This window comes from Tachypleus tridentatus, chromosome 4 (assembly GCF_004210375.1).
Source record: "Tachypleus tridentatus isolate NWPU-2018 chromosome 4, ASM421037v1, whole genome shotgun sequence".
Lineage (NCBI taxonomy): Eukaryota > Metazoa > Arthropoda > Merostomata > Xiphosura > Limulidae > Tachypleus > Tachypleus tridentatus.
This window is the reverse complement of record NC_134828.1, coordinates 13,134,271-13,161,156: the sequence shown is the minus strand read 5'-3', so window position 1 is coordinate 13,161,156 and position 26,886 is coordinate 13,134,271. Positions and strand designations below refer to the sequence as shown.

The following is a 26,886-nucleotide window of genomic DNA, read 5'->3' as shown; positions in this document are numbered from 1 at the left end:
GTTTGAAGTGAAGCAAAGCTACACAATGGTCTATCTATGCTTTGCCAACCACGGGTATCAAAACCCAATTTATAGTTTTATAAGTCCGCTAATATACCGCTATGCAACGATAGCTTTGAGATCACAACCGCATTATTCGTAACAGACATAACTTTACATAACCAACCAGATTCTCTAAAATATATGGTGCTAGTTTCGCCTCTCTAAAACAATGTTAATAACTTTATTTATAGTAACGTAATGGAATTTAGATTAACAGTTTCTTGTGATCACCCTCATGTAATCGGTACAGCCGCATCAAGTATGATTATTTATGCTTGTTATTTAAACTAGTATCACGTGACGCTAAACGCTCTTTAGTGAGATTAATTTCATAAAATTCAGTATATTTGTGCTTGAAAGTTGACAAGGAATAATCAGTAATAACCGTTTACCTGTATGCAAACTTGAGCTAGAAACTGCTAATCTAGTTTGCTTGAGGTACCTTACGTGACTTTTCGGGTAGACGTACGGAAAAAAATTCGTTGAATTTGAACGGTTTTTGTAGAATAACTTTGCACACGTGACTTGTATTTACACCACATGATAGTTCTAAATGTAGGTTGTATCGATCTATCATTGTACTAAATTGGAAATTAATCTTTAAAAGGTAAATATGTTTTATATCAAATGAATTTTCCGCATTTTAGGTGCGAAGAAAAGAAAGAAAAAAATGGACATTACAGATGTCATATCTCTGGTATGTCTTAATGGATAACCTTGAAAATTGGTATGTGACTTAAGAGTCCAGTAGAGCAAATTTGCTTGAAATATGCGATAGTTTGAATTACCATAGTGGAGTTACAGGAAATAACAAATTACTAAACTATAACTCCTGTTAAAAACATAACATACAATGTGTTCTGCAAGTTTCTCTTGTTTTGTTTTTGGCTGCATGACACACTATCACGTGTCTTGAGTTCTATGCACACTGGCCAGTACTTACATACAGATATTTCAGGCTAGTCTACACTTATCTTTACATAAACGTACAGTCTCTTCCAAATTATTGATGTATTGCCTACAGACATGGAGTAGTTATTGAGTAGATATCCGAGTAGTAATAAAAAGATAATATGTGGTTGGACAAACACATACAAGTTGTTATTCTGGTCTATATAAGTTATTTATATTATTTATTTATTATTATTTATTAAAGGGTTTGCCTTTGGTAAAATCTTTTATTTATTAAAGGGTTTGCTTTTGGTAAAATCTTTTATTTATTAAAGGGTTTGCTTTTGGTAAAATCTTTTATTTATTAAAGGGTTTGCTTTTGGTAAAATATTTTACGAAACAGATCAACACATTCTTCATTTATTTTGTTTTCTGATGTTTTTTAACTTTTGCGCAAAGCCACATGAGGGCTATCTGTGCCAGCCATCCTTAATTTTGCAGAGTAAGGCTAGAGGGAAAGCAACTAGTCATCACCACCACTCACCGCCAACTCTTAGGCCATTCTTTTATCAATGAATAGTGCCCTAACCATCTGGTAGTGCCAGGCCGCTCTGTTCAGACAGCTTCTCTGTACGTTTTATAGAGTCATGCCTCGTCACGTGCCAAAAGTTATAGGGCATCAAATTGTTGAACTGTCCAGATGTAGTATGAAGCAAAAGGACATTGTCGGAACAGTAGGGTACCACCAGTGTACTGTATCCAGGATCTTGAAACGTCATCAAATTACAAGAAACTTTGGGAAAGTCTACTGGTAGACATTGAAAAACCATTATCCGAGATGACTGTGTTTTGATCAGGTTAACAGTTTAAGGTCGAAAGAAGTCTTGCAACACCTTGCAACAGAAATGGCATGAATACATTCATTACAAAGTATCTAGAAGAACAGACCAAACAAGGATATGTTGTAAGAAGGGCTATCTTCAAGATGATATATTAACCAGAATTCACTGGCTTTACCGTATTACTTGAGCAAGACAGCATGTTAACTTATAGTTAGGACACTGATAACATGCCACATGCTTCTATCTTTTTAAAGCTGATCGTGTGATTCGTGCTCATCGTTTGCCTGGAGAACAAATGAAGGAAGACTGTCTTTCCCACAGGGAACACACATGAGGTGGTGCAGTACGTGTTTCAGCAGCTATTCCTCATGGTAAAAAACTGCTTTTCATATCCTTCTGAGAAACATCAACGGTACCTCTTACAGGAATCACTTGAAGAAGACATTTATGCCATATGCTAGGAAAAGGTTTGACAATAACTTTGCGTTCCTGTATGACAATGCCACTGTTCAGAGAGCACATACAGGATTATTTCAACCAGGAGGACGTTACAAGATTGTCATGACCAGCATAGTTTCCGGATTGTAATCCAATTCAGAACTGTTGGACAGATATGAGCCATAAAACTGCTAACCACCACCATAAGCCACCTACTGTAGCTAAGTTGCAGCGTTTTTTGTTGACAAATTTGGATGAAATCACGGTATATTACATCAATACTCTCATCGACAGCATGCCACGTCACCTTGAGGAAGTTATTAGAGTTCGAGGAGGGCCAACCAAGTAGTGAATGTTTCATATAAACTGGTATAATGGTACAAGTACTGTTTATTAAAATTGTCCTAATAAATAGTTCATGATATCCATAGAACCAGTCTCATTATACAAATTACACATTTATATCTTTAATATAACTCATATTTCTCAGTTTGACACATTTAAGTGTACTGATAAACCATCTTAGTAATAATGGTGTTATTCGTTAAATTTCGGCCACGAGTGTATTTTCAACCTTTCTACAATATAAATATCTAACCAGTAAACAGGGATTTTATGTTTCCAAAACGTGATATATATTTATATATTGTATTGTACTCTCCATCTGAACTTTAGACTACTGACTACTTCATCACTCCTTCATTAAATTTCCCTACATCTGCTTTTCCCAGACTTTTCAGTAACTTAAGACTATTCTCTAGTTGTTGTTGTGCTTGTTGCAGGTTTGCCCTAGTCACCATCTTGCCAGTTTTCACCCTCACTCCTCTCTGCCACATTTGCTTCTGAAATTTCAATGATACAACTTGGACAACATTGAACTATCACATCAGGTTTTCAATGTTTCTCGGAGTAAATATGAAACTTACAGCTCTTAACATCTTCTGGTTCGTCTGTTGAGTACAGGAGTGATCAGCCCTCCTGTATTAGGTAATGTATGTCTAACTGGCAAGTCGACAGATAAAAAACTGTATTTGTAGAAACTCGTGTCAGAGTAAAATTCGAGGATATGACGAAAACCCATACCTTTGATGACGTCACGTGTGTCAGTACTGTGTTATGCTATCTAATTCTGACGTACTATCTCCTCGTCATCCAAACTTTGACAATGTCGTGTCGAAGAGAAGCTTGTATCAGATTGAGATTGCAATCTTTCTCTTAAGGAAAGACAGTTGACAAAATATAATGACAGAAAATTGCTTCAGACAAGGAGGCAAAGCGAAAAGATAACCACATCGTCTATTACAACTAGTGAAGCGCTACCTACACTTGACCTTGAGTTCATTCATTTTAATACATGATTAGTAATAATCAAGGAGCCAAAACAGTTAGAAATTTCAACTTACAAACTCTTAGTATATATGTTAAACATACACTCATGTCGGTATACATTCATTCACTTACTGACCATATTTACCTGCCTCCAGGGGGAAGTAGCAAGTCTAAGGACTTATAACACTAAAATCCGAAGTTCGTTTTCCCGCGGTGGACACAGCAGACATTCCGATATGAAACAAATAACATTTTGCTCCAGTTTGGTCGACAGCAGACATTCCGATATGAAACAAATAACATTTTGCTCCAGTTTGGTCGACTTCCCGCGGTGGACACAGCAGACATTCCAATATGAAACAAATAACATTTTGCTCCAGTTTAGATTTGTTTTAGATTTCGCACGTTAATCCTATGTTTTTATTATATTACCATTGCTCCAGTTTGTTTGCCTCTCGAGATAAAGGTTCTTGCTCAACAACGTATTGTGCATTTCATCTGAATAAAGCATGCTATTAGAATTAGATTTTCTTCTTGGAGCTGTTGTGGTTTGTGATCTTCGAAATGATGGCTTTGCAGTGCTTCAATTTCCTTTTTTCCTTAAATCAAGTTATTTTGGTTTAATAAAATATTGGTCGGAAAATGTAGACACACGCAAGAAAGAGTACAGCTTTGTGCTTGCTTGTTTGTTTTTTTGAATTTCGCGCAAAGCTACACGAGGGCTATCTGCGCTAGCCGTACTTAGTTTAGTAGTGTAACACTAGAGGAAAGGTAGCTAGTCATCAAAACCAATCGCCAACTCTTGTGCTACTCTTTTACTAACAAATAGTGGGATTGATAGCTGAAAGGGTAAGCATGTTTGGTGGGACAGAGTTTCGAACCCGTGACCCTCAGATTACGAACTGAGCACCTTAATCACCTGGCCCAACGCTATGCCTTATGCTCGTTTCTTTTAGAACAAAACTATATTGGACTATCCTATTGGTCTCAACGCGAGGAATCGAACCCCAAACCTTAGCATTGTAAGTCTGTACGTAATCTCATCGCAGGCCCCACAAGAGGACTATACCTTGCTTCTTGAGGAAAAAAGAAAGATAATCGAGATACGAACTTAGCAAATTTGAAGATTTTAGTGTTCTTTTTTCTTTTGTTTTTTAAATAGAAGAACATGTGCGAAAAGCTAGCGATCATAATGAACATTTACTGAGAAGTTATTTTGAAAGTAGGGGAAACTTTTACCTTCCTCTTATTTGTGTCTTAGCATTCATGCATAACGCTGTAGGCTTAACGCCCTTCGTTCTCTGCATCCATAGCTTTTTCAAAACGTTTTAAATGTTCTATTGAACCAGACACTAAGTTTTCTCTCCTACATAACAAAGCTTTTGTTTTCTGTGAATTTTCTTCCTCAGTGTTCCTTTATCTTACTTATAAAATATGCCCGGTATGGCCAGGTGATTAAGGCACTCGACTCCCAATTCGAGGGATTCGGGGTTCGAATCCCCGTCCCACCAAACATGCTCGTTTGTGTAGGCATCATAATGTGATGGTCAATCAATTCCACTATTCGTTGGTAAAAGAGTAGCCCAAGAGTTGGCGACGGGTGGTGATGACTAGCTGCCTTCCCTCTAGTCTTAAACTGCTAAATTAGAGAAGGCTAGCGCAGATAGCCCTCGTGTAGCTTTGCGCGAAATTCAAAAACAAACAATACTTATAAAACAACAAACTTGATTTAAAAAGTGTTTTTGAATATTAGGAACTGACGTTATGTGTCAAATTACATACATTATCGACATTTAAAAAATGTCGGTAAATTTGGAATAGAAGCAATCAGGCCAGTTTATTATTCAATAATTGTTTATTCCATCAATTAATAACACGTTATAATAGCTGTTTTACTCCAGTCTTGAGTCTATTACTGTGTATCTTTCATCACGTAAGGCTTAGTTTAAGGTTGCAGCGTCACTGTTATGAATGCTAATCGCTCGATATTGGACGATAACGTCCAGTTTATGGAAGTCACGATCGTGAGAAATGCACGGTCATTTGAATGTGTGACTCGCTGCTTGCTACATAACGGCGATTCTCATAACTTATCCTAATTAGGGATTAGTTACCGGAAGTTCAATTCCTGCTTTAAAAAAAAACAACCAACACTAAACGGAAGTCGTTCACGTTAAGAAAATAAAACAGAAAAGCAAATGACGCGAACTTGATTACCGGAAGTGGAACACCCTGCACGCTGTCACTCCGTTTCTTCTTCTTCAACTTAACAAACTACACCTTTTTGTGCTTCGAACTTCCTGCTTCCATTCATCCTGGACGAACACCGACGGAAGAGCTGACCCAGCAGCGCATAACGAGACATTCCGCGGATTTGGAAAGCGTTTCTCAACAGTTTGACGCCTCGTGGTTGGTGCGACTCACCCCGCCTCTGACCTCGACTGTTGTCGTTGTCTTGGTAACACCACCAGAGTCCATTTCCCACCGGTATATGGTTTACCTTGTCCTTCACAAATAACGGAGTGGGTGAGAGTTTCGTTTGTTTGTGTCTTTATCTGGAAAATCGGAAAATACTTGAAAGGATGAGGCGGTTTCTTATTCCTCGGGTTTCTCACGTGGATTTCGTGTGAAAACTCTCTACTAGTGGTCAGTTTTCTCAAGATACGTTGATCTCACCTGCCGGAAGGTCGTAGCTTTTTATCCCTATTTTCAGCCAAACATTACAGGGTTGTTTCATGTTCTAAGTACATTCAAACGCTGAGGACTGTGTTATGTAGCCTAGTTTATTATTTCCATATTTTTCGTTTAAAGTCTTGACGAAACGTCAACATGCAACTATTTTCACGCGCTGTCATACGTTTCAGATCACGTGATATGCATTTAAAAGTTTTCATACCCATATCTAAAGTAATAAAAGATAAATCGCGTGGTATAGTGTACGTCGATTACAAAATTGTTATTATATACCTCTTAAAAGACCTGGCACGCACACACACAGATATATATAATAGGCCTAATAGTAATGTCTTTTGACAACTCTGATTAGTTATAATCTGTCTTCGTAGGCTTGTACAAGACATTTGTCTTATAACAGTTGTTATTTTAACAAATGACGTATATAAATAACATTCCCACCACTGCTCCATTTGTTATGTTCCAGCCGGTTTAATGAGCTCTGGATTAAACGAAACGCGTCGTCGGTAGTGGATGTAGCGAATATTGCGTGGTTGGTTTGTTATTGCTATACAAATATATATATATTGATGACGAGAAACCCACTTGAAGTAAAAATGTATCTTAAGACGGCTGGTATGGCTATTGAAATTTTATCAAAATAAATTAGAGAACAACCTTTCGACCTTCTTAGGTCATCTTCAGGTTGAAACGTTGTTTTCTACTTCATTTTAATAAAAGTATTAATATCCATACTAGCCAAGGTCCGGCAAGGCCAGGTACATTAAGGCGTTCGACTCGTAATCTGAGGGTCCCGGGTTCGAATCCCCGTCCTACCAAACATGCTTGCCCTTTCAGCTGTGGGGGCGTTATAATGAGACGGCCAATTCCACTATTCGTTGGGTGGTGATGACTATCTGCCTTCCCTCTAGTCTTACACTACTAAATTAGGGACGGCTATCTCAGATATTCCTCGTGTAGCTTTGCGCGAGATTAAACAAAACAAACAAACCACATCAGCCATCTTGAGATATGTTTGTACGCTCTCTAATTCTTAAAAGTTTCTAAGAGACTACATAAAGACAAATAGAAATAAAACAGGCCTAACACTAATGTTTTTTAACCTTATCCGAGTGTTTTAAATGAGAGCATAGATTGTTTGGAACATATAAAACACGTTTGTTTGTTTCGCGCAAATATACTATCTGTGTTAGCCGTCCCTAATTTAGTAGTGTAAGACTAGAGGGAAGGCAGATAGTCATCACCACCCACCGCCACCTTTTGGGCTACTCTTTTGTTTGTTTTGAATTTCGCACAAAGCTACTCGAGGGCTATCTGTGCTAGCCGTCCCTAATTTAGTAGTGTAAGACTAGAGGGAAGACAGCTAGTCATCACCACCCACCGCCAACTCTTGGGCTACTCTTTTACCAACGAATAGTGGGATTGACCGTCACATTATAACGCCCCCACGGCTGAAAGGGCGAGCATGATTGGTGCGACGAGGATTCAAACCCGCGACCCTCGGATTACGAGTCGAATGCCTTAACCCACCTGGCCAAGCCGGACATTTATAAAATACGTTTGAATTTCTAAGTAAACCGCAGAATAGGATTACAATAGAAAATACTGACAACAATACATATTACTGGTATGTTAAATTAACTAATTTGTTTACTGTGTTGATTTTCATCTGATCTGTGAAGACTGTGTCACTTAATTACAAGTTATGGAACTACCATTTACAGCAGCCTGTTTACGTGGCACTAGAAAAATGGTTAATTATCTTATGTTATTGTTATGTTATTACATGGCACTAGAAAAATGGTTAATTATCTTATGCAATAATCACACAACCCTCAGCCCCACGGGGGAAACCTCATCACCCTCCCATAATAATTCTAAGGGCTTATGAGTGAAAGCAAAGATGAATATGCTCATCCATACTATACTTGGCATAATGAGTGCCGACGAGGTCTTTCGTCCAATACCATGGACCCAATAACCGGCCGTGATAAGACAGTCTTAGTAGTGGTCAAAGAACTATTTATATCACCATTTGCATTTATGGCAACTGTTATGGTGTGAATTAGATAAAATACGATGATACTGAATATACACTCTATGGATACGACACAGTGTCCGTGTGATAACATGAGTTAGTAACGTTGCAACCAACTCTAGAGCCGTGTAATACTGTTACTGCAGGCACGCACGTGATTTCGGCATATTGAGACGAGTTTACTAAACGCTGAAAACTCAACATGACCAGCAGAGGAAATCTAATATTTTCTTTATAAATTAAAGGGAGAATAGCTCCTCTTTTATCATAGAAGAGTGTTTCACAAATACTTCGAATACACAGCATACGCTTAGTAATCATTATTATAAATATCTATTATACACTGCACAACAATTTTTTAAAAAAATTTGCTTCCTGAAAAGTTTTTGCTGATTGTGACAGGTACCTGATGGGTATGCACAAATATAGTTTTGGTTTTGCTTCATCACGCAGGAACTCTGACAAATAGGTAGTTAACTGTTTACCGGCAATAATGTATTTAATTGCGTTTATGTTTCTAATACGCTATTAAGTTAAACATAAGTGTTTCGCTCCTAATTTTCGTTTGTATTCAATGTCCGGTGCATCACGTTGCAGGGTCCAACAGTAGTCAGCAAGCATTGACGGATTCCAGTTGCCCTGATATCGTTTTTCCATTGTAGCAATGTCCCGGTGAAACCTTTCACCGTGTTCGTCACTGACAGCACCGAGAGTTGAGGGGAAGAAGTCCAAGTGTGAGTGGAGGAAATCAATCTTGAGTGACATGTTGTGGGGCTCTATAATTGCCAAGAAAATTGTCAACAATGTCTTTGAAGGCTTTCCAGGCAATCTTTTCCAGCCCAACTAACAGATCTTCGAACCGCTTGTCACTCATAACATGTCTGATCTGAGGGCCAGCAAAAATGCCTTCTTTGATCTTGGCCTCAGCTTTTTTTGGGAACATCTGTCTTAAATAACGTAAACCTTCGTCTTTTTTGTTCATTGCTTTCACGAAATTCTTCATAAGTCACAATTTTATGTGAAAAGGAGGCAAAAAAAACCTTTGCCGGGTCGACAAGCAGTTCATGCGCCACATTTTTCTGTCCTGGAGCTAACTTTTTACGGAGTGGTCAGCTCTGTCTAGAATAATGTGACTCTTTGGCACGACTGTCCCATTCATAGATAAAACAACAGTACTTTGTATAGCCAAGCTGCAGTCCCAGTAACAGAGCAACGACTTTCAGGTCTCCACAGATATTCCAGTTGTACTTGCTGTACTGGATGTGTTTCAGCAACATTTCCATGTTCTCGTAGGTTTCTTTCATGTGTGCTGCATAGCCAACAGGTATTGAAGGGTGAACGTTGTCATTGTGTAACAGAACAACTTTGAGGCTTAACATTGATGAATCAATAGAGACGCCACTCTTGCGGGTCATGGTCACAATCCAAAGCAGAGAACAATCCTTCGATGTCAACACAGAAACAGAAACTGTCAACTTGTGCAAAGAATTTAATTATATCATCTTGACGGCTTCGAAAAACAAAAATTTTTGTACCCAGTGACAGCAAACACCATTCCTGTAGTCTCGAACCCATTAATTTGGCTTTTGCTTTTGACAGACCCAAATATCTGACCAGATCGTTTAATTCTGACTGTGTTATGAGATGTGGATCGCCTGAGGAGAACGGTTCAAAATTCAGATCAATATCACTGCCAGTTCCTTGCATTGCAGTTTCTTCATCTGGTTCGTCTGAGGTCCATTCCTCTAGTGGTTTCGGAATTGGAAGACTGTCGTCACGTGGCACGGGTCTCATTGCTGAAGGCAGATTAAGGTATTCAATTGATTTCTTGTTTTTGACAGAGAAACCAGACACATTAGTCAAACAGAAGTAACAGTCCGTCACATGATCTTTCTGTTCTCGCCATATCATCGGGACAGCAAACGGCATTGTCTTTCGAGTGCCTCTGAGCCAAGCTCTCAGACAGACAGCACATGTCGCACAACAAATGTGAGGCACTCATTCCTGGTCTTGATCACCAATTTTACAGCCGAAGTACAGATGATATGCTTTCTTCACAAGAGCAATCATTGAGCGTCTCTAATGAACAAGCGAAAACTCGCCACAAATATAGCAGAATGTATCGCGGCTGTTACGACATTGACAAGACATATTGACCGACACCAATTGTCCTGTAAAACGTCTATAACATCTAACTTACTTGTTACAGTGCTTGTTACAGGCAATGCTATATTCTGAAACAATACGTACACACTATAAGGTCTATATTAATCCAATGAGCAGCATCTGTGTATGCAAGCCACTTTTATAGCCTGCTGAGACAGTGTCAAGCTGGCTCCGGCCTGCCCAGGCATGCCCGGGCTGCATACTTCCACAGAACTGCTTTCAAACTGACCTGATTTTTCATGTCTGGACATGCCCAGACTGCACAATACATTGTTCATAGGTCTCTTTCAGAAACGAAAATTTTTGGACACAAATATAAGACAAAACTGAAGATTTCGATAAAAGAGTACGTGATGGGCAAATTTGGAAGTTATTTTCGTGATCAGAAGCCAAAAATCTACAAGTTACAACACCCAACAGTGTTCAAGAGGCAAAAATTTTGTTGTGCAGTGTTATTAAACGAAATTTGTGTCTCAACCCGGATGTAATATTATAAAAACAATGTTATTTCTTTTAGTGGGTGATTTTAGGATAGGTAGCCTAACAGTTACTTCAGTTCTCAATACATTAATTTATTCCATTGTTGACGCTACTAACGTCAGTCGTATCCCAGCCTGGTGAGTTCTGGTGTTGAACGGAAGTCCTCATTGGCAATATATATGGTAGATACAGTAGAACTGTTAACATATTTTTATGTGTTCTTTACTTTCAATCATGGTTGTTTTTTTTTAATGTTCAAACATTCAGTAATTAAGACGTTTAGTGGGGGCAAATCAAAACGGAATGTGTTTGTTTTTGTTATTCGCAAAGCTACATAACGAGCTGTCTGTACTCTGCTAAACGCTGGTACGGAAACTTGATTTTTAACTTCAAAAGTTCCACGATTTACTTCTGAGCCACAAGAGGGCCGTCATGGAAAAACGGCCACACCGAAAGAATTGAGATAAAGAATGATGGACTTTCACGTTTATTATCGTTTCATTCATGAAAACGCGAGAATAAGTAAAGGAGATATCTTTCCAGCTAAGCAGAAAGCTACACAAAGGGCTATCCGTGATCTGTCCACAGTGGGTATCGAAACCCGATTTCTAGCGTTCTAAGTCCGCAGACGTGCCGCTGTACTACTGGGGGGGCACATAGAAAGTAACGAGGAATTATAATTAGGTGAAAATAGACAAATTAAAAGGAAAAGAAACTGATAAAAGTAAAGCTTTAGGGTTGGGATAAATAGAACAAAATAAAAGTCACTCAATGTGACTACTACTATTCAATTAGGAAAAAATACCAGTTGCTCCGCTTTAACTTAGGCCTAGTTTAGGGTTAAATTTCAAAAATGGCTTCCCAAGTGAGAAAGTGGATACTATTAGGCGTGGCTAATTTCACACTTGTAGGTGTGTTTCGTCTCGTGCAGACTGTCAAGTGAAATCCGGCTACCCATCCTCTTCACTTCATTTAACGTGTGTCTGAACAAATTTTCCTGACCATATTATAATTTCTCATTTATATCTTGTTAACTGTGTCAGGCGCGCCTTCCTGAAAATACAATTATAATTGCATTAAAAACATGAATTTGTTTTTTTTTTTTATAACAAAAGAATCGAAACATAAATTCTGAAATATACGACTCAAACCAGTTTAAATTTTTTTTTTGCCTTGACACTTTTTGAAAGTAGAATTCGATTGCTTTTGAGACAAGAAAAAAACAACACACACACACACACACACACATAAAAAAAATTTAATCCATTCCTTTTTGTTACCCTCCTTCATGAAAGGGGGTAGGTTCCCCCTCATTTATCTTGATATCAAACGTTTTTGTTACCGTTGAATGTAACGCACCTTTGTTCGGGGTATTTTTCTATTCTTTAAGTTGGACTGTGATCTTCTTAAAAACGTCAAAAAAGCACGTGCACAAGCATACGCGTGGCGCGTGTTGAAGGGCACATCTGTCGCGTGCAGCAGCTCCAGGTGGCGGAACGCAACAGCTGCAAAGCCTGTACCACATTTTACCTCTTCCGCTCTTTAGTTTAACTCCATGTAAGAGATCGATGGTTCGCAACAACAAAAACTCCCGTGAGGGTAAGTCTGTCAAAGGATCACGTGATCGGTTAAGCACCTCCACATAATGTCCTTATAGCAAATGTTGTGTTTTAGGAGTCTTCCAGATATTTTCTGCCGATTCACAAGTCTGAAATACCTGCAGATGTCATGATACGTGTCATTACAGCTCACAGACACTTGAGTGTATGCAAATTAAACAAAATGGATAAATGAAGTGGTGAAAACAAGTAATGTTTCCAACACACGTGACTAATGTTAAACTCCAACACTATCAAGAATAATGAATAATTCGAAATTCTGACAACCTAAAGCACGTGAAACTACACTGTTCAAAGTATAATGATTATTTACATAACAATAACATTGGAGTAAATTATAAAACAATCGCTATAATAACGTGTGAGTAATGGAAAGAAACAGATTATGACGAGTGCCTTCTGGTGGTGCGAAGCAAAAATATGTTTTCGGGTTCCTATTTAGTTAATGAAAGTAAAATTCATTATGGAATAAATAAACGAAAAAACAAAATATTCAATAATTCACAATATGCTATATAAAGAGTCCAGAGTCCAAGACTTCTTCGACACTTGTACTCCATCTGCACGTGACGCACAAGGCTGACTAATCCTTAAGGTCATCCTGTTATTAAACAAAGGACAGCACCTAGTAAAACAACGGATGACACTCGGTAAGACTATCGTCGTGTTCATATGTCGGTTGCTTTTCGATTAGCTCTTAACGTGGTTTTCCATCTTAACGGTGCTGAGCGTATTGTATTTCTCTCAACAAACACAGAATTGTTGATCGTTTCAGGTTTTCAGGTTAAACCATTATAAAGGAACACCTTTATACCTATACCAATTAATAACCTAACATCCAACTGCAACGCCCCCTACAATCCAGTACCCGTTTATTCTATCGTTCTTGAGACATGTGTCCGGCAACGGTCACTTGAAAACTCTCTTTGTTAACCTGAATATGACCTAGGAAGGTCGAAACATTGCTCTCTGCTTATCAGTAAAAGTGTTAATACCAGCCGTTCTGAAATACGTTTTTATTTCAAGTGGGTTTCTCGTCATCAAGAAGGACGTTTCGGAAGTCCGTATTCTCAAACATACTACATCAGATTCAACTGTGCTCAGTATTACGTTTGTAGGCTTATACCGCTAAAAACAGGGTTTCGATACCCGTGGTGGGCCACAGAACAGATGGCTCATTACATAACTTTCTTTTCCTTAACAAACAAACAAACAAGAGAGTTTTCAACTGTCCAGTAAATTAATTCGTGTGACACATCTGATCTTTTTTATCTATAGCGGCAAAACTTCTCAGATCTCAGGTGACATCCCCACGAATAGTCTCAGCTTCATTCGACACATGCAGACTGATGCAATTTTCAACTTCCATCTCTTTCACACAGACCTCAGAATGAATCTGATTAGTTGGGTGGCATCTGGAGGTAACTTACTGGTGGGGTGTACAAGAACAGAGAAGTCGTACATCTGGAGGTAACTTACTGGTGGGTGTACAAGACCAGGGAAGTCGCGCATCTGGAGGTAACTTACTGGTGGGGTGTACAAGACCAGAGAAGTCGCTTGTAATTATGGAAATTGATTACCAAGAGCCTCGAGGGGTGACAAGAAAAAAGACACTAAAAGAACTAGTTTGCTCTTCCAGGAGGGCTAAAAAGCATTATAAAAGAGTCTTAAGTTGAACTCGAGAGTGAAACTATTGCTAGGGTAATTGAGTCTACAAACAAAACCTGCCACGAGTGAGAATGGAAACTGTTTGAAAAGACCAAAAATAATGATAAAAAAAGTTGAACGATCTCGTTTCATTCTATTTTGAACACTTCCGTTTGAACTGGTTCTTAAACAAAGATAAGTGTATTTCTATAGCCAGCGAGCTTGTTCAGTGAACTATGACGTAACGTATACCCAGTAAAGACAGTGATATCCACTGTAAAAGTGCCCCAGTGGAACAACAGTAAGTCTCCGGATTTACAACGCTAAAATTAGGGCTTCGATTCCTTTCGGTGGGCACAGCAGATTGCGTTGCTATAAGACACACACGCTGTAAAGTGTACCACTGAAAATAAAAATAATAATAAAAAACAACAAAAAGGAATTTTCTTGCTCTTAAAAACATAACATGATTCAAAAATCATCTCTTGTTAATTATGTCATTGGTATGTTTTATGCTAACAGCTCTTCCCTTGTTTTATGGCTATTACTTTGTTCCAGCCACAAATACTAAAGACGAAAAAACAAAGATTTGTCGGAACTTCCAGTGAAACTTCTAGAAGTTTATGGGTTAAAAAGTCCCTCGTATGAAAAAAAAAAAAACCGAAAAACAAATGAACAAAAAAAATTGAAGTAACTCATTCAAACTTAACGAAACAAGCACGTGAATCAACATCAATGATTTGTTTGAGTGAAACAACAGAGACAAAAGTGGACAAACCACGTGTGCAAGAATGTTTGGACGACTGTAAGGGTTTTGTTTGAAACTACCTGAAATTTACATTTCACTTTAGTTAATATATTCAATCATAATAAAAAGAGTGTTTTAAAACACATCGCTAACTGACATAAGATATTTAAACATGCCAAGCGTGGCCAGGTGGTTAGGACGCTCGACTCGCAACTGGAGGGCTTTATAATGTCACGATCAATCCCATTTATTCGTTGGTAAAATATTAGCCTAAGAGTTGGCGGTGGGTGTTGATGACTAGCTGTCTTTTCTCTCGTCTATCACTACTAAATCCCGTGTAGCTTTGCGTAAAATTGAAACAAACAACGTTTTAAACATATTTTATGTAGTTCTAACCCAGATATTTTTGTTTCAAAATGGAACAAATTACCGTTGTAGCAATGTCTGTAATAAACATCGATAATTCTATTTTATGATTACTGGAAGTAAGTGAAATTGAAAACCACGTGAAGAGAGTAAGGTCACAAGGACATGTGTTTGTTTGGTATCTGAGAAATAACACAATGTATTTAATTTTTCTACCACGGGTTAGAAAATATATTTACAACGATGTTCGTGTCGTTGTCGACTCTATAGTCAGCAATTATTTTGTAATGAACGCTTGAATATTTGTATCCGTTGACGAGACATAATAAAAACATAGTTTTAAAATTATTTAGAATAATAAAGAAATATTGTCATACTTGTCAAAATAAAACACATCTTCTTTCAATTTGGTTATAATAAGATGACATAACCTACTTTGTAAAAAACATTAGGCTAAGACTAAGCTTCTGTCAATCTCATTATAATAAGATTAGGCTACAGACTTTACAATAAAACGAGCTTTCAAGGCATTCTGAGAAATAGATTTAGAGAATATATAAAATAATATAAAATTATTTATGTAACAATTGAGATTTATAGATTGTTGTAATGTTCTGATGGAGGGTTCTTTGATTTAGCTGATGAAAATAATTCATCGTTCAGTCCATCTAACGAAAATAACTTACTTGATTTCTTCTTTTAACGTTTCTACAAACTTGAACACTTGTACACTGTCGTAACTTTTTCTACGCCTAGGTTACGAAGAAAGTTCAATACCATCTAACACTAACAATACTAGGACTAACGTAAACTCATTTGTCCAGAGTAACGTAACAAGTGCGATGGTTAATATAAATCAAAATACTTCATGAAAACACATTGGTTGATTAAAACTCTCTATCTTAAAATAACTCTACACGCTGTCTCTTCGACTATCTCTCAATTCACCCTACTCTTGAAACAAACGATACTTCGTAATTATAATCTAGTTTAGAATGTACTAGAACACTTTACATTAGATATTTATTTTAGAGCTTTTTAGCTATATTTCAACGTAGTTCCCTCCAACTGTTTCTAAGTTACAAAATTAAAAAACATAGTTTACGATACTATTAGGTTTTCAATTGATTTAATTCACAGAGAATAGTTGTACGGTTCACTGATTCGGGAGTTGTTTAACTCTCTGACAGTCAAGTCCGTGACAGGTTTGTTTTTAGATACATACTAAAAAACAAAAAGACACAAACGTATTTTAATGCGTATATCTTTGCTCCTTTGTTTTAGTGTAAAACTACATTGGGTTACCTGCTGCGTCTTAATGCGATGTAAATCCGTAAATGCATCGCTCATCCACTGAGGGACATTACCTATCTCGTAATCTTCGGCAGAAATGTTATGACATCGGGTCGATATTACAAATACCTCAAAGTCAAACATTTTATTTTGTGTCATCGTTAAACGTAATTTCCTGTTTATCTTGACTCCTTTTTAAGTATATATCGACCCCATTTATAGTTATATAAATCTAGCTTCTTCACAATAGTGAAAACTCCAAACTCACGCGTGGTAAGAATCTTAGTTTTTTTAGGTTTAAACAAAGGTGTGTGTCATATAGTCGCACCCATGGCAGTACTCAAGAGTCTAGAGGTAGGGCTCGTGTGTTTCCATGGGGTCATGACAGTGGAAACCTTTCATAACTTTGTTTGTTATTAAGCACAAAGCTACACAATGAGTTAAATGTGGTGTGCCCACCACTGGTATCTAAATCCAGGTTTTAGCACTGTGAGCCACGAGGCTTACCGCTGAGTTACTGAGGGACATTTTTCATAACGTCGACACATTGCGAGTAATCCTGCATCTTACAGAGATTTGTAAAGCTAGCACAACGTTGTGCACAGATTATAATGTTTCTTAACATTATATGACACTTATTAAGCCTTAGAGTAAGCGATTTATTTTAAAATAAAATATACTTTATTAGATTTTGTTTGGGGTGTAAAAGTTACCCAGAAACATGTCGACCTGTAGGCCTAACTTGGGTTTATTTTGACCTGCAAATGTTCTGTAGTTCACTTTGCGACTTCAAGCGTAAGCCTACAGACAGAATTCCTTTGTCTACCCAAGGCTCTAATTTGTCTTCTGAACTCCGGGGGGAAAACGAAATTAAGTAATTTGGAAAGGCATGCGACTGGCAGCTCACTGGCTTTCCTTCGGGTTTTGTACTTGCAGCTCACTGGTTTTCCTTCGGGTTCCGTACTTACATTCTAACATCGGGATTGCCAACAACTTCAAATCATTTCGAAGTATAACAAAACGCAGGCGTACTGTAACCCTAGGGCTGGGAAACAATGCAACTATGCAGCCATCTTGTTCGCGACCACCCACACTCGGAAATATCACGTGGTTTCTGAGGGCAAAAGAATCCAAATGGCGCCGCCAGTGCCTCACTCTTTTCGGAAGACCTAACGCGAAGTGTTAATCAAGCACCCAGTTACACCCCCCTTCCCCCACCCCAATTCCTCATGATTTTTAATTGACTGTTCACTTCAAATACAGTCTTAGCTTTAGCCACAGTTTCACTCTCTGCACTTGTAGCATTGACAATACACGTGCATGTATGAAGTAATTCGCATTCGTCCACCCCTCACTTTCCCCAGTGGCAAGTCTGCAGGCTTACGACGTCAAAATTTGGGTTTCGAGATTTGTAGTGGGCAGGGCACAAATATCACATCTCAACAATAACCAAACTAAATCTTTTCTTTTCACCCACACATTGTTCTATTATAGTGTTTCTTTCAGTTCCCGGTTGTTATCTCTATATGTCACCATATAAACAAATATATTCCATGTGTTATCTTTTTTTTTTTCCGTTACAGACCATAAACAATTTTTAAGTTTGCATGTAGAATTTTTAAATTGAATTTTGATATTCGTGGTGGGTAAAGCACAGTTGGTCCATTGTGTAGCTTTGCGTTTGGCAACAAACAAGTTCTGAAATAACGTGGGGAGGGTAATCTAATTTGTAAGATCAAAAGCCAACACGCTCCCTTTGGCACAAAGGCATGTCTGTGGACTTACAACGCTGAAAATCGGGTTTCGATACCTGTGGTGGACAGAGCACAGAAAGCACTTTGTACAGCTTTGTTTAATTCAAAACAACAACAAAATGCAACACATATCGTGCGAAGAACATTCAGTATGCTAATGCAGCAGAGCAGTTACTAATTTAGCGTTGTAGAACTATAGGGAAGGCAGCTAGTCATCACCACCCACCACCAACTGTTGGGCTACTCTTTTACCAACGAATAGTGGGATTGACCGTCACGTTATAACGCTCCCACGGCTGAAAGGGCGAGCATGTTTGGTATGACGCGACCCTCAGATTACTAGTCGAGTGCTTTAACCACCTTGCCATTGTTAAGCCACTCATCAGAAGAACTTAGATTATGCAGAAAAACTTAAATATGATACTCAGCCATGTTATAACTATATAAGCATAATTGTTTTACATCACAAAAACAGTGTTCGAACGAACCCCCCACGTATGTATGTGAATAATAAAATGAAAACTGCTTATTCTATTATCCACAAGTCGTTTCAATAATATAATGCATTACAAAACAAACAACGATTTGTTGTCACCAGGGGTCTAAAAAATAAAAACATATTTTTAAACCACCAACTTATTCTTGTTACTTGGCCAATATTCTCAGAAACTATCCGAAAACTCTTAGTAATTACCTCAGACTTAGGCTTAGTAAATCGAGCCAAAGAGGACGGAAAGATATCAGTGTTTACTCTTAAAGTCTTGCCCCATTATTTTGTTTCCACAAGTCATCACAATCCCTTCAAAAGGCCAAAATATTCGTGGCGATGACCCCTATAAACATTGTGTACACGGAAAGCAACAGTCTTGGGTCAGCTACGCCCTAAACTCTCCTCGATCAAACAACTTGTAAAGTGTGCCACAGCCCACAAGAACCAGGCGACATGAGGCGCAGTTTACTGAAGGCGGCATCTACTGTAGTGTACTCCGATGAAACTGAACAAGTGCGTTAGAGTAAGATTTCTACGGCCATTGTCAACCTGTCATCTACAGCAAACCTTCACGCGTCACGTGCTCCAGCTCTAGACGAGTCAACCTAATTTTCCCTGTAATCACGTGACGAGTGGACTAAGACCGAGTGCCAGATATTGTTGAAAGAATGTTGAGACAAAAAAAAATGTTCTTTACGTGGTTGAGGATTCCCCCTCTCACATTTTAAATGTTTAAGATTGTTTCTTGTAGATTTGATTTTTCTTTTATGCTGAACTGTCGTTTTACCTGTTTCTGGCGCCGGTGGAGTGGATATTCTTTGTTACTGAATACGTGTGTATTAAGTTACACGTTGAGATTTTGAGATTTTAGGGTTAACACATGGCTGTCTTCTGCAAATGTCTTACTGATTTGCTGATAGTTGCATTTTGATTTAGTGTTTTTGTTTTTGCCTGTCCTGTTAAACAGAACGCTAGATTTGCAATCTGCGGGCTCGAATCATGTCGCCGAACAGGCTCGCTCTTTCAGTAGTGGGGCATTATACTGTGACGCCCAATCTCAATATTCGTCAGTAAAAGAGTATCCGAAGGGTAGTGCGTGGTGTTGACGAACCGCCTTAGCTCAGAGATTAGCTCTGCGAGTTTGTGTTTTCTTATAGCACAGCCACTTCAGGCTATCTGCTGTGTCCACCGAGGGGAATGAAACCTCTGATTTTAACGTTGTAAATCCGTGGACTTACCGTTCTACCAGCTTTGAGAGAAATTCAACATTACAAGTATCCTTTATTTTTGTACTTATTTCTGACGTCCTCGCCGTCTGTTTTTTTTTTTTAACATTTTATTATTTAAGCTTAGATGACGTTGAATATGAAAGACATGGTGATAATCTTAAGCCTAGTGAATCCCGTATAGAAGAACAGTTATCGGTAAAGTACAAAGCGACATAATGAACAATTTCTCGAAACCCGGTTTTTAACATAATAAGCCTTCCGACTTACTGCTGCGCCAGAAATCCGAATTCAGATGCCATCAAACTTTACCAAGATATTTTGTTTAATTTTTGCGAATTATTTTGGGTTAATGTTCTTGAGTATGCAGTTATTTCATATTTTGAAGGTTTACTTTATTGTTTGTTTTTGAATTTCGCACAAAGCTACTCGAGGGCTATCTGCGCTAGCCGTCCCTAATTTAGTAGTGTAAGACTAGAGGGAAGACAGCTAGTCATCACCACCCACCGCCAACTCTTGGGCTACTCTTTTACCAACGAATAGTGGGATTGACCGTCACATTATAACGCCCCATGACTGAAAGGGCAAGCATGTTTGGCGCGATGGGGATGCGAACCCGCGACCCTCAGATTACGAGTCGCACGTCTTAGCACGCTTGGTCATGCCGGGCCTACTTTATTCTCATCAGAACGACCATTCATTTTGTCCACTTAGTTCAGTAAGGTTCGTTCTGGCATTTCATAAACAAAAAGTGTTAAATAAAAACAAAATATTGGAGTAACAGAAAATCTGATCTCAGTGTTAAATACATAAGGGACCAACCACATCGTGCACATAGATGAACCGTGTCATTTCACGAAAGTTGCTCCTACTGACCCGTGTGGGTTAGGTGTCAACGTTTTTGAAGTAATATATATTTTGTGGTTCTTGGTGGCAGTCGAAACAAAAGACCTCTCACACACTAAGCAAGTGCGACTTGACGAGTTAATCTGCTATTTATTGTTCGTAACGCATTTGTAATAATATAAAGTGCCACATTTAGAATCATATTTTATCCATGACGTAATTATTGATATCAGTGAAACACGTGGCACATGTTACCTCTGGTAGCCTGTAGCACGTGTGGAACGTGTTACCTCTGGCAAAAGATAAGGACAGTTGCTACTCCTGAGTTTTCGAATAAAACCCTTTGTGTTATATAATTCATATTAATTATGTAACAAGTAAACGATGGATAAACCTCGCTTGGTCTAGTTATTAACCTGAAAATGACAGCTTTATTTTCATATAATCCAGTATCGATAATGTCCAGATATTTCATCATTGTAATTGTATCTTTTTTTTTTCACAACTATTACACCACTCGTAGCAAAGGACTGACCAAAAATAAATGGGTAAAATCACTTGTTTTCTATGTATAACACAAAAGGAACCCCAGAAGCAATTTGTCGAATCAAATGTAAAATACAATGCTGTTTCTGTTTTTGTTTAAATTTTTAATGACCCATACTCGTATAAATCAAATTGTAAGGAAAATACGTTTCAATATTTGGTGGCGTCGATATAGGTCCCATCAACAATTTATGTTAACTACCAAGAAAACTAGTTTACGGGTTAACTAATAAACAAAATAATTTAAGGGTTATATACCAAGTAAACTAATTATGAGTTAATTATCAATAAAACTGTTTAAGGGTTAATTATCAAACAAGCTAATTTAAGGGTTAACTACGAAGTAAACTAGCTTACGGGTTACTTATCAAGCAAATGGATTTAAGGGTTAACTATCAAACAAGCTAATTTAAGGGTTAACTACCAAGTAAACTAGCTTACGGGTTACTTATCAAACAAATGGATTTAAGGGTTAACTATCAAACATGTTAATTTAAGGGTTAACTACCAAGTAAACTAGCTTACGGGTTACTTATCAAGCAAATGGATTTAAGGGTTAACTATCAAACAAGCTAATTTAAGGGTTAACAATGGAGTAAGCTTATTTAGGAAAAGGTACAAAGGACCCAATTACTGCTCACATTTAGCTTTTGATTCCTTTGTTTCCATGGCAAGTTGGAACGCTGCTTTGAATAACGAATTTAAGAAAATAAAGCTTATTTATACATGTGTGTGTGACGTCACGAGTTTGGTTTGAACCACAGATATTTTTCTACAGCCATGTATGGCAATGATTAAGTCGGTAAAACTCCAGTTTTTTTACACCCTGATTTCGAACCGGAGGAGAACTTGCATGCAAACACACTCTATAGTGGCTCCACCTTTAACAGAAATAGGGAATCGAGTTGCAATTTCAAATTCCTTTTCCTAGGTGGTTCAAACGTGTAAATCATGCGTGAGTTGTTTTCTAAATATCTCGCTCTCATTTCTAAAAGGGGAAGAAAAGGTAGCTATAGTGTTGACAATTGTTTGATTAAATACATAACATGAATAACAATGGCACCACTTGGAGAAACCCAATCTCTGTAAATGATCGGTTTAGTTGTCCGTTTATTTCAAAGGAACTTGGAATTTTTCGATATGAATGGTTTATGCGCACGTGAGCTAAACGGCCTTGTTAGAAAGCCTGTAATATTCAAGCATATCTGTCCTTAATATTGAAATAATGACGAAAGAGAGAAGGCATTCAGTCCGCAGTACTTGTCGCCAAAAGAGTTTTCTATATCCGGCTTTCTCAACCGAATAACGGAATTTTCCAGTTACTGTCATAACGCCTCTACAACGGGATATTTGGCGCAACAGGTCTCGATTCGCGGAACCTTCGACCTGCAACAGAAATATAACAACAACGATGCGTGAATGAGTCTTAGACAGAGAGAAGAGTTGGCGGTGTGTGATATAACGTTTTAACTCATGCTCGTCTTTGCCGACAAAATAAAAAAGTGATACAAACTGAACTACAATCTACTTTGTTGTGATACGGTATCATATACACATTAGCAATAACCTGTTTTCACATATTATGACACCAGGATTAGATAGATTATTCTATGCAACTGGGTGTCACCAAGTGATTAACGTGCTGGGTTATAAATCCAGGCCCGGCATGGCCAGGTGGTTAGGGCCTCGACTCATAATCTGAGGACCGCGGATTCAAATCCCCTTCACACAAACATGCTCGTCCTTTCTGCAGTGGGGGCGTTATAGTGTCACGGTCAATCCCACTCTTCGTTGGTAAAAGAGTAGCCCAAGAATTGGCTGTGGGTGGTGATAACTAGCTGCCTTTTCTCTAGTCTTACACTACTAAATTAGGGACGACTAGTGCAGATAGCCCTCGTGTAGCTTTGCGTGAGCTTCAGAAAACAAACAAACAGCTATAAATCCAACATTCCATGGTTTGTGTCCTGTAGCCAGATGTTGGCATACAACTGGCTGAAAGAATCTACTGTTTTATACATTAAACTGTAAAAAACAGAGCTATAAAAATCCTCTGTTGTAAATAATCCATGTAATAATACTATGCTGTAAATAAGGGATATAAGATTATTCTATTCTTAATGGTTAATATAAGAACACCTTTTAAGTAATATAAGGTAAGAATCCCCAAATAACTGATGTAAGAAGGGCCTCTCAAGTCATTAAAAGTAAGAATTCTGTGGTGTAAAAATCACGACTTTCTGTGTAAGAGCATTAGCAACCTAAATTCCTTATTGAAAAGATGTAATTTCTGTGTTATCATAGACTGCCTTTCTCTATGTTTATTTTTAGTGATTAGGACGTTCGATTGGTAATCTGAGGGTCTCAAGTTCGAACTCCCATCACATCAAACATGTTCTCTCTATTTAGCCGTGGGGATGTTGATATGTGATGATCAATCCAAATATTCGTTGGTAAAAAAGTAGTCAAAGACATGGCGGTTGGTGGTGATGGCTAGCTGCCCTCTCGCTAATCTTACACTCCTAAGTTAGGGACAACTAGCACAGATAACCCTCATGTAGGTTTGCGCGAAATTCAATATTCAAACCAAAGCAATCCTATATCTCTTTAGTTATAATATATATTTTTTGTTTATATTTAAGGTATAGAGCCAACAGAAGTTCTCATAACTTGTCAAGACAGGTAAGTGATATGGAATAAATTATCTAATACGTTATTTCTAACACAGTAACGATCGTGTGAATGTAATATAATAACTTATTATCCTTATTCATGGACACGTAAATAAATATTTTAGATGGTGCAGCAAAAACTCTCAAAACTAATAGAGGTTGTAGATGATCCAACATATAAACTATTAAAACTAATAGAAGTTGTAGATGATCCAACATATAAACTCTTAAAACTAATAGAAGTTGTAGATGATCCAACATGTAAACTATTAAAACTAATAGAAGTTGTAGATAATCCAACATATAAACTATTAAAACTATTGAAGTTGTAGATGATCCAACATATAAACTATTAAAACTATTGAAGTTGTAGATGATCCAATATGTAAACGATTAAAACTAATAGTAGTTGTAGATGATCCAACATATAAACTATTAAAACTCATGGAAGTTGTAGATGATCTAACATATAAACTATTAAAACTCATGGACGTTGTAGATCATCCAACATACAAACTATTAAAACTTATGGAAGTTGTAGATGATCCAACATATAAACTATTAAAACTATTGAAGTTGTAGATGATCCAACATATAAACTATTAAAACAATTGAAGTTGTAGATGATCCAACACATAAACTATTAAAACTATTGAAGTTGTAGATGATCCAACATGTAAACGATTAAAACTAATAGTAGTTGTAGATGATCCAACATATAAACTATTAAAACTCATGGAAGTTGTAGATGATCTAACATATAAACTATTAAAACTCATGGACGTTGTAGATCATCCAACATATAAACTATTAAAACTGATGGAAGTTGTAGATGATCTAACGTTTGGATGTTGATAGCTGTGAAGAGGATGCTGCAGATTTATAAAAGGATTTAGATCATTTAGTGACTTGGTCAAATAAATGGCAAATGGGTTTTTAATTATATATGCAAGATAATGCATGTGGGTCATAATTTGAATTATAAGTAAAATTTGGATGGATTTAACTAACAGTGTCTTGAAAGAAAGGAATCTTGCTGTAATGGTCGATCAGTTTCAAAGGCCATCCAAGCAATGTGTTGTTGCTAGTGGTAGGGCAACTAGGATTTTAGGTTGTATCTACAGAAATATTGAAAACAAGTCTAAATAGGTCATAATTTCATTGTACAGGTCACTGGTTAGGCCAAATTTGAAATGTTGTGTTCAGTCTTGGGCTCCTTACCTTAGGAAAGACATTGGATTGTTGGAATGGGTTCAGAGGAGGGTTACTAAAATGGTACCTTGGATGGAGACATTAAGATCATTAATATTGTTTTATTTTGAGAAAGACTTAGAGTGTATCCGATTGAAGTATTTAAGATTGTAAAAGAAACAACAACATTTTTCATACCTAACAGAGAGCATTATAGAGCTAGGGGACACGAGTATAGATCTATAGAGCTAGGGGACACGAGTATAGATCTGAGCAAAATAGAAGCCATCTGAGACAATTTTATTTTTCAAATAGTGTTTTGAATATGGAATGGTTTGCCTTCGGTTTATGTGGAGGCAGTAGATTTGAATGAGTAGGATGGGTTTAAAAGAATGTTTTATAGGTATATAAATGATAATAGCTGGCTTTAAATATGTTTTAATAGTTTTAGTTTGGACAACACACAGAGATGAATCTATAGGTCTTTTGTTGTTCCTAAAAATTACATTATGTTATAAGCTATTAAACTAATAAAAGTTGAAGATGATACAATATATAAAATATGAAAACTAATAGAAGTCGTAGATGATGCAATATATAAACTATTAAAACTAATAGAAGTTGTAGATGATCCAACATATAAACTATTAAAACTAATAGAAGTTGTAGATGATGCAATATATAAACTATTAAAACTAATAGAAGTTGTAGATGATCCAACATATAAACTATTAAAACTAATAGAAGTTGTAGATGATCCGACATATAAACTATTAAAACTAACAGAAATTGCAGATGATCCGACATATAAACTATTAAAACTAATAGAAGTTTAAGTCAACTTTTAAGTTTGTATTCCAACACACACAAACCATACTCAGCAACCCTAGTCTTCTATCGGCTGAATAGTAAAACGAATTTTAACCATTGGAAACTTTGGTTGAATAAACTCACCGAAAAACAAAGTCAGTATAGACTTACCAGTCTTCACCAAGAAAACCAAGCTGATCAGCCTATAAATGACCCTGCGGCACATGTCCACCGAGAGTTCTGAATGAAGTCACCACCTGTTTGTTGTGTCGGACGAGGCCTACGTGCGTCCCTAGAAAGTTGTTGTTTGTTTGAAGCCTCACTGGTTTGGACTATGTATTTCTCACGACACTATCTTTGTTGTTCGGCTCTTGTGACTCGGTCTACTGCAGAAACAAGCCAAAACCTGCAGAGAGGGGAAAAGACATGTCAGACGGACGACTGTTGTAGAAAGCCGGCACTAGCACAAGAACAGAGGGGCCGGATGAACACGTGTGTGTGTGTGAACGTGCCAGAAAGAATACTGAACAAGTTTACCTGCTCGGTCTAACCCTACTACCGCATAGAGCGCTGCTCACTCGAACGTGTTCGCACAATTGCTCGTTCCCTTACATCGATTGCGTCAAACCTATCACATACAAGCGGACCTCTGGGTTGTGGATTTCATTATAAGAAAAAAAAATTATGGTATCTCTGTACGTGGAAACGTCCTGGGACCTTTCTAAAACATATATACGTATCTGCGTACATGGAAAAGTTCT

General features: G+C 37.5%; 1 protein-coding gene across 1 annotated transcript in view; it reads right to left on the bottom strand.

Annotated features, from left to right (window-relative positions):
• Window positions 1-26,676, bottom strand: part of LOC143248585 (uncharacterized) — a 65,556-nt gene extending 38,880 nt beyond the window's left edge. Inside the window, exon 1 of the mRNA XM_076497055.1 lies at window positions 26,297-26,676. Within this exon, the coding sequence (XP_076353170.1) occupies window positions 26,297-26,351 (55 nt within the window). The 5' untranslated portion in view covers window positions 26,352-26,676. The remainder of the gene's footprint in view (window positions 1-26,296) is intronic.
• Window positions 26,677-26,886: the final 210 nt, after the last annotated feature.